This window comes from Corylus avellana, chromosome ca8 (genome assembly GCF_901000735.1).
Source record: "Corylus avellana chromosome ca8, CavTom2PMs-1.0".
In the NCBI taxonomy this organism is placed as follows: domain Eukaryota; kingdom Viridiplantae; phylum Streptophyta; class Magnoliopsida; order Fagales; family Betulaceae; genus Corylus; species Corylus avellana.
In genome coordinates, this window is record NC_081548.1 from 20,314,599 (window position 1) to 20,323,890 (window position 9,292).

The window sequence follows — 9,292 nt, forward strand, 5'->3', positions numbered from 1 at the left end:
AGAAAAAAAGGTGTAAACACCTTTCAGCTCAAATGTTTTATTAATTATTACATATTTAGCTTGGTAGTTGGTAAAGGATGTGTCCATTCCACCTGCGCGATCTTGAGAGTTGTTCAATTTCTTGGGTAAACGTGACTCTCTAGCGCACGAGTGGTCCACTTGCCACTGCCTTTTCCGCACCTTTTTGGTTCACGCACTTGGTCTTTGGGGTCTTTGGCATCCCACTCTCTCTCACGCTTAGATCTCCATAGTTGGTTACTTGTTTTTGCCCATCGAGTTCTTCAAGTCTGGTAGCGATCTTGTTGAAGTGCTTTTTGAACACGAAGATATGTAGTGCCTCTTGGCTCTTGCTAGTGGCTTTGATCCCCTTTCATTGTTATGGTTCTCATTTTTTTTTTCTCATTTCAGTATGCAGCTATAAGTGTTCTTCCTTTCCTTCTCAAACTGCTTTCATTGACTATTGTTGTATTGTTGTACTGCTCTTCATTAGGGGGCAAGTTGGGAAAGAATCTTTTCAATTAAAAAGATTATTTTGCCCTCTTATCCGTTCCCCTCCGTTTCAAAGGAAATGGAGAGGATCCTTTTGGAAGGAAAACAGGAGGCGCGATCTTGAGAGTAGTTGATCAATCTCTTAGTCTTGGGTACGTAAAAGAGGAAAGTATATAAAAAGCAATATATATATACTTTTTTTACTTGGTATTTGCAACATATGATGGTCAGGAGTGACGTTGATCTCCGCCATTGTTGAATTTTGTATTTCTATTCCCTATGGGATCAAATAATATATAATTCTGTTCTTGACGCAGGAGTATAGAAGCTATGACCCGATTTATGTGATTAGTGATCATCCTCTAAGCTCGGTTTAGAATTGCATTTAAGAAGTTTAAAAGCGCATTTAATATTCAAAATCTATTAATTTGAAGAAAAAGGTAGTCTTTTGATTAAAAAAAATATTAAAAGCATTTTTAATAGTCAAAAAAACATAAAAATAGGCAAAAACACATTTTTCACAAAAGCTTAAAAATAATTTTAAAAAAAAAACGTTTATTTTTTTAATTTTTATTTAAAAGGTTTATTTCTTAAATGCAATTATAAACATTTTCTTAATCTGTTTGGCATTAGGCAAGCCACCGGTGATTCGACTCAGTTTCCGCAATTCCTTTTCTTTTTAGGAGAATTTTGATAATTTCAAGTAAAAATTAGCATGTGCAAGGCACGTGATATATATTTATATTTTGGATTAAATACGCTATACCCCCTAAGGTTTTTCAACTTTATTTTTTCCTCCATGTGGTTTCATTTTTATCACAGAAGGTCCCTGTGGTTTTGATAAGTGACTAAACTAGTCCATCCGTTAGTTGATCGTTAGGACTGACACGCGGACCAATCCGACGTCGACATGTGGCACATGTTTAATTTTTTTTTATTTTTTATTTTTAAATTAAAAAAAAGTATTTAAAAAAAAAAAAAAAAAAAGGGAAAAATTGTCGGCCACCCCTTTGGCCATGGCCACCTTATCTCGGGATGTGGGGTGGCTCGGCCACCCACTAGGCTCCATGGGGGTGGCCGAGCCACCCCTAGTGGGTATTGGGGGTGGTTTCGGCCACCCCCTTGGGCTCCAAGGCCCACCCCATCCAGCCATATGGTCACCCCTAATTTTTTCTGTTTCTTTTTTAAAAAAATATACATTTTTTTAATTTTTAAAAAAATTAAATATGTGCCACGTGTCGATGTCTGATTGGTCCACGTGTCAGTCCTAATGGTCAACTAACGGATGGACTAATTTGGTCATTTATTAAAACTACAGGGACCTCCTGTGATAAAAATGAAATCATAAGAAGAAAAAAATAAAGTTGAAAAACCCTAAAGGGATATGAAGTATTTAACCCTTATATTTTTGGTCTAATTTTAAATCAGATGCTATATACATCATGTATCACTTTTTAAAATGTGGTGGGTTAAGTGAAAATGAGGGGTAAGTTAGAGGGGGGTTTAATACATTTCTCCTACTTAGTTAATGTCCTACTTTTTTTTGATCATATTTAATTACTCTCACAATTTTCTTTTACCATATAAATTTTGAGTTAACTCAATATCAACCAACCCTTTCATTGAGCTTATTTCCAAAACCTGGGGAGCTCGTCTCTCCCTCCCCACCTCTCTGTGACTTTTTTTTATTCTTTGATCTTTATTTCCCACGCTGGAAATCGCTTAGAGAGGCTCTCCTCATTCCTCCTCTCATTTTCTGTTGTTTTCTCTTTCTTTCTTTCTTTTTTTCTCTCTATATTTTTTTTCGGCAACTTGGGAGTAAGATCTACTACCATCTGCTCCTCTTCACCGCTCATGCGTCATACTATCGGCATCTCTAGCCTTCTCTGCTCCCACCTTGTTGTCTCTGCCACTGCACACGCATGCCACGCGCCACTATTACACACGTGTGCTACATGTGCCATTACATTTTTATCTAAGATATGTTAAAATCTAATATAAATTTTATATTTTGTTCATAAAAGTCTATATGATAAGATGTCACATCATTTTTTTTTTTTTGTCTTTTTTTCTCCACAATATATATATATATATATATATATATGATATCTTGTCATGTAAACTTTTATAGATAAAATATGGAGTTTTTATTAGATTGAATCATTTTTCTTTTCATCCATACTTGTGGGCATGTAGATGTTTTGAGTCATGATTCTAAGAACACTGGCTTGCATGACTGTTCATATATGCCAGGCTTCTTTCTCCTTTCTTTTTTTTTTTTTTTAAAAAAAAATTAAAATTAAAATAATAAAATTTTATTATTTTATTATTTTAAAATAATAAGTCACCCCGGCGTGCTAGGGGTGTCAATCCGGTCCGGTTTCTTGGTTTTTGGCCAAAACCGGAACAGGGGTACCCCGGTTCTTGGTTTTGGAAAACCGGGACTAAGTTAACAGAATAAAATTCAGATGTAGGTTTTGAAAAAAATTAGTGTTTGGGGCTTATTTTAGGTATTGGGCCTAAAATAAGCCCATTATTTTTTTCACAAGTTAGCTCATTTAAAAAAAAAACTATTAATCTTTTTGTCTAAATTAAAGAGGCTTTATTGTGATTGTTCCAAATAATTAAAAAATAAACCTAAAAAAGCCTAAAAATCCTAAAAAGTCAATGTTTTTGCCTATATGAGCCTTAGAAATAAAAATTCAAATTTTTTAAAATACCCTAAAAATCATTTTAAAACCTTCAAAACCGGAAAAGTGAGAAACCTAATTGCTTAAGGTCCTAAACGTTGTGTAAAAGACTAAAAGAATTATAAAATATTAATATATATATACAATATAATAATATATAAATATTATTTAATAAAATAAGACCCGGTTCCGGTTTTCCCGGTTTTTACCGGGTGCCAAAAACCGGGACCGGAACCGGGGTCCCAGTTTTTTTTTTTTTGCAACCGGTCCCCGGTTTTCCGGTTTTTCGGTCCCAATTCTGGTTTCCCGATTATTTTTGACACCCCTACGGAGTGCAACATGCTGGACATGACGTCTAGCATCACCCAAATGTTTTGCATGGCTAGCATATATAAATGTTGCCAATAATCATAATTAAAAAATATTGTTGGGGAAGAAGAATCTTCTAGCATGGCTCTTAATTAATGAGAACACATACTCTGGATATATCATAAATATTGTTGGGGAAGAAGAATCTTCTAGCATGGCTCTTAATTAATGAGAACACATACTCTGGATATATCATAAAAGCTGAAACACCCAATTTAATGACCTTTCCCCACCCAGTTGAATAAATCCATATATATCCTACTCAACTAGCCCACATGGCTGAAGCCGAATCCAATGGGATGGACAAGCACCCTCCCCCACACTCTTAATTATTTAATTATAGTTTTCTAACACTCTTAAGAGGGTAGTATTTCTACACTGAACACAATTTTCCTTCGATTCCAATCTAATTTATAAAAATGACTTGTTATTTATGTGTAGAGTTGTAATTAAGACACCTAGCTATTTCTTAACTCTTATTTTTTTGTTAGTTGTTTGTAAACCAGCCCCAGATGTTTGTGTATACATAATAACAAAATAACATATTTTCTTGAACATGTTCTTTATTATGTAAATAACAAATGGAGCCGTAAACATCATTGCAAATGTAAACCCATTATATATATATAGTATATCACATCTTTAGTTAACATAATACATATGCAAGCTAACATGTACTCACTTATCATATTTCTCATGCTCTCATAACACATACCAGATGTCTCATTAGTCAAATGTATACACCAATTAAATCGTCGGTGTTTGCTAAGTGTATATATACCCCCAATTAATTAACAGCATGTTGTTAGCAGTGTTTTATTCTTATACTAGATTCGATGCGGTAAGTGTATATCTTGCATTATATATATATTCTTATACTAGATTCGATGCGGTAAGTGTATATCTTGCATTATATATATATATATATATATATATATATATATAATAGCTAATATTTACTGCAACATCATCATATATAGTGTATCAACAACATGAGAGTCTATTAAATAGCATTATTCTTTTTTTTTTAATAATAAAATTATAACATAAAAATTATCATTTTGATAAATCGATAGATAGGTGTTGGATTAAAGGTTACTTGCATCGTTGGGCACGTCGATAAATATAAAAATCTCATTTTAACTGGGTAACATTTTAATACGTTAATTTTCATCAAGGGACCACTCATAAGTCATATATATCTTCGTACAACATGCAACTAAAAAACAATCTTTTTCCATTTGAAGGTGCAATCACTGACAAGAACCATTCAAATGGCCAAATCTCCTTCGATTTCTGAATATATATGACAAATTTGTCGTGCATGATCTTTAAAGATAAGCTACAGAAATATATATAAACAATCTTTTTCCATTTGAAGGTGCAATCACTGACAAGAACCATTCAAATGGCCAAATCTCCTTCGATTTCTGAATATATATGACAAATTTGTCGTGCATGATCTTTAAAGATAAGCTACATGCAGAAATATGAGATATGCTCTTCTTCATTCTACCCACCATCTCCCCACCATCTCTTCTCTCTCTGCCTTTTTTTTTGTTTTTTTGTTTTTTTGAAAAAATCAAGATGACAAGGTGAAGAGATGGTGGGTAGAATGCATGGCAGCATTCCTCCAGAAATATATATAAACAATCTTTTTCCATTTGAAGGTGCAATCACTGACAAGAACCATTCAAATGGTCAAATCTCCTTCCATTTCTGAATATATATGACAAATTTGTCGTGCATGATCTTTAAAGATAAGCTACAGAAATATATATATAAATCAAGAAACAATAAAAAATTAAAATGAAGAATATGACAAATTAATATGTCGTACATTAGATTGTTCAGGACACAAAGTTTACACCATGCTCTATAAGCTTATTGAATGTGAACAACCTTTAATCAATCCAATAAAATCTAATTTTTTGCACAAAGAAGAACTTCATTGATCATTTTGTCAACATTCACGAAAGACGACCCATTAGGCCTACTGGTGGCCTCCTTGGTCAACTTCTTCCAATCCATGGCCTTCTTCTTCAACTCTTTCCCCTTCTCTCCTACCATCAGCTCTATCACAAGGCTTTCTATTTCTCCTCTCTTAACGCCACCATCAATCTCCATGCCTATGCCCCACTCATTGCAAGAGTATCGGCAATTGGTTTGCTGCTCAGCGAAGAAGGGCCAAGAGATCATTGGCACTCCGCCGCACACGCTTTCAATCGTAGAATTCCACCCACTGTGCGTTAAGAATCCTCCGATGGAAGGATGACTGAGAACTTGTTCTTGAGGACACCAACTTGCCAATAGACTCCTTTCTTCGATGTCTGCTAAGAACTCCGGTGGAAGAACGGCAGAATCACCCTCCACAAGATCAGGCCTTATTATCCACAAGAATTTTTGGTTGCTATTCGCAAGTCCCCAAGCAAACTCAATTAATTGCTCGCTTGTCATGACCGTTATGCTTCCAAAATTCACGTAAACAACGGAGTTGGGCTCTTTTTTGTCTAACCATTCCAGACACCCATCTTCTTCTTTCCAGAGGTTTGACCCAATTGATTTAAGATCATCATCTGGGATCTGATTTTGGAGAAGATGCAGGGGACCAATGGAGTAAATTGGAGGAAACATGGACGAAAGTGCGTCTAACACTTCATGCTCCAATGCATCAAAAGTATTGAAGAGGAGAGCTGAAGCTTTCCGGGCTCTCTCGCATTCAACCATTGGAAAATCTAGCATATACTCATCTGGGTCTGTTGTTCTAATGAAGGTCGGAAGATCCTTCAGGCGAATACCTTTCATACCCGGAATCCAATCTATCACCGTATCCAAATACCCATTCGTTAAGTAGCTCGCATCTGCACAACAAATTAAGAAACTCAATAAGTAAATTTACACCTGAAATTGGGCATGTTTCACTAATAAATGAAATGTGGTGGATTATTATACCTTTGAGTGGTGTTAGACCCTTCTCAATGAGACTGCGATATTGAACGTACCCCATGAACCCACATGCGCTAGTTGTCCAGAAAAGAACCTCCGGGATGCCCAGCTCTGCTGCGGCGTCTAGAGTGAAGCTCATGACACCATCGGAAACTACGCAAGTGACAGGAGGGACGTTGGAAGAAGCGGTGTCGTTTAGTCTCGAGAGTAGGCTTCTGAAGGGAGCTAAGCAATGCTTTTTTGTAGAGCGGCATAGGGAAGGTATGTCTTGAGTGGCTTCGACGTCGGACTCAGGAAGGCCGTCGGGAATAGTCTCGAATCGGAAAGAGGGGAGGCCGTCGAGGGAGTTGGGGCCTCGGGATTTGAGGAGGCGTTTGTGGTTGAACTCGGTGTTGACGAAGGTGACATGAAAGCCTCTGAAATGGAGGATTTTGGCCACCTTTAGCATGGGGTTGATGTGGCCTTGGGCGGGGAAGGGGATGCAAACTGCATGGGGCTTCTCTGTTATGCCGATGGAACCCATATGATATTTCTCACACGTACGTACAGCTGAAAATGGGATATTGGATTGTGTTGGTGATAGAAGAAGCTTTACTTTCTGTTTGATTTTATAGAGGAAGAAAGAGGGCTGAAGACCACTATTCAATTCCAAGAAAACGCAAGGTGATAAAGAGTCGTTCAATGACGCCGCCAGCTCATTCAATCAAAAGTCTCTTACGTATTTCGGCCATACCGACTTCTTAATGGAGGCTCTGTGTCAGTTTTGGAACTCCGTGTGGGATGTGTCGATCGATGAAATTATATAAAAAGCAATATATTATATATACCCAATAATAATATTGTATTTGCCACATGCAGATGATGTCACTAGTGATGAAGGCCGGCTTTAAATAATGCTAATTATGAATCATTCTCTTTTTTTTTTTTTCTCTCTGTTAAGTGACATTTAATTGCAACATATGCCCTATTTTGGGTTGTGCTACATATAATTTTTTTATGTAAAATTTAATTTGTGAAAAATGAAATTTATTTTATTTTAAAAGTTATTTTAGTGAACAAACTTAGCTTATATGTTGGTTCTAAGTTGTAAAATTATGAGTTTTTTTTTTTTTTTGTAAACAAACTTTCCATAGAAACCAGAGAAACAACAAAATACAGCAAGAAAAAAACAGAAAACAAAAACTAAAGGGGAGGTGGATCTTTACCACTACAAATGGGGATGGAAGAAGAGGGAGGAAAATAAGTGGGAATGCAGCCTGAGTGAACTCTAGCCGCGGCCCAATACGCTACATGATGAGCGCAGAAGTTAGCACTTCTGTGAATTTTCCGAGCCTCCCAAGAGGAGGAGGCTGGAATGAGAGAGATGGAATCAGCAATGACATTTGCAATCTTCCAGTCTTGAACAATGTCGAAGTGTTGAAGAGCAAAGATAACCACAAGAGAGTCTCCTTCTAAAATAAAATGCTGAAGCTGTAGAGAGGAAGCTAGAGATGTAGCAAGGCGAGCTGCAAGAGCCTCTCCATAGTTTGGATCACATGGAGGGTTAATTTGAGAGATAGCCTTGATGATGCACCCACAGGAGTCTCGGCAAACAGCAGATTGGGCTGAGAAGCTTTCCCTGATGGCTGTATCAAAATTAATTTTGAAAGATCCAGCAGGAGGTGGAGACCAATTCTCTTTAGTTGGCTGAGACTTGGCCTTCCAAGCTGAAAAATGCTCCAAAGTTGTCTTTCTTATAGAGTTTGCCAATCCCAAGATATCAGGGATAATACCATCGTGATGAGCTTTATTTCTGCTAAACCAAAGGAGATCACAAAGAACAGCAGAAAAAATCTGGAAAAGGTGAGCATCAGCAAGGGGAATACCAAAAAGGAGATGTGGGGAGAGGATGCCCTTGATCCAACTAGATAATGAGAGGATAGACCAATTTTGAGAATCAAGAGGCCAAAATGAAGACCTCCAGGCAACCCTAGCAAAAATGCAACTAAAAAATAAGTGAGGCAGGGAGTCCACATCTGAATTGCATAGAGGACAAAGCAAGTCAGCAACAGGAAGATTTAGAAAATTGTTCAAACGAGCCTTGGAAGGGACTATGTCCCAAGCTATTTTCCACAAAAAGAGTTTCAGCCTATCATTAAGATTTAACTTCCATAAGAGTTTCCAAGAATTTGGTTCTAAAGGAGGGAAGACTGAAACTGTCCTAGAGCTATTGATAAGATTAAAAGCTGATTTGGAAGAGAAAAGGCCATTTGAGGAAGGGGTCCAAAGGAAATCAGAAGAGGAGGAAGAACTAATATTTATTTTCAGGATTTCTCTAACACTTGAGGTCTCAAAAAGGGAGTTCAGCATGGGAATATTCCAAGAGGAATTTGAGGAAAAAAGATCGCGGACAGAAAACATGGAGTGGGAGAGGTGACTTTGATTTTTTGAGGTGGGAATAAAAGAGGGAAGTGAAGGAATCCAAGGAGCATTCCAAATGGACAAAGTGGAAGAAGAGTGAATTTTATGGCATGCTCCTTGGGCAATAAGGCCTTGGGATTTAAGAATGCCTTTCCAAAGCCAAGAGGCTGAAGAATGGGAAGAGAGGGAGAGAAAAGAACTAGATTTGAGATACTTACCTCGCAATTGGGACACCCACATGCAGTCAAAATTGGAATGCATCTTCCATCCAAGCTTTGCAATAAGGGCCAGATTAACATCTTTCATCTTTCTGAGGCCTAAGCCTCCCATGGCTTTTGGAAGACACATAGAATCCCAGGATTTGAGAGTGAGATTTCTAGTCTTTTTTGGAGAAAAGC

The 9,292-nt window shown here is 37.0% G+C and overlaps 1 protein-coding gene across 1 annotated transcript; it reads right to left on the bottom strand.

Moving 5' to 3' along the window:
- Positions 1 to 5,345: 5,345 nt before the first annotated feature.
- On the bottom strand, positions 5,346 to 7,156 carry LOC132189664 (7-deoxyloganetin glucosyltransferase-like). The gene is made up of 2 exons (XM_059604426.1): positions 6,501 to 7,156; positions 5,346 to 6,409 (listed from the first exon to the last, which is right to left on the bottom strand). Exons 1-2 carry the CDS (start codon positions 7,015 to 7,017, stop codon positions 5,472 to 5,474), a joined length of 1,455 nt encoding a protein of 484 aa, XP_059460409.1. The 5' UTR covers positions 7,018 to 7,156; the 3' UTR covers positions 5,346 to 5,471.
- Between the last annotated feature and the right edge of the window lie 2,136 nt (positions 7,157 to 9,292).

What these genes read in the sequence shown, in the direction of transcription:
- LOC132189664 (XM_059604426.1), bottom strand. Translation starts at nt 7,017, where the DNA reads ATGGGTTCCATCGGCATAACAGAGAAGCCCCATGCAGTTTGCATCCCC. An exon ending in GGGTCTAACACCACTCAAAG is followed by an intron (nt 6,410 to 6,500) that starts GTATAATAATCC and finishes TTTGTTGTGCAG; the next exon opens with ATGCGAGCTACTTAACGAAT.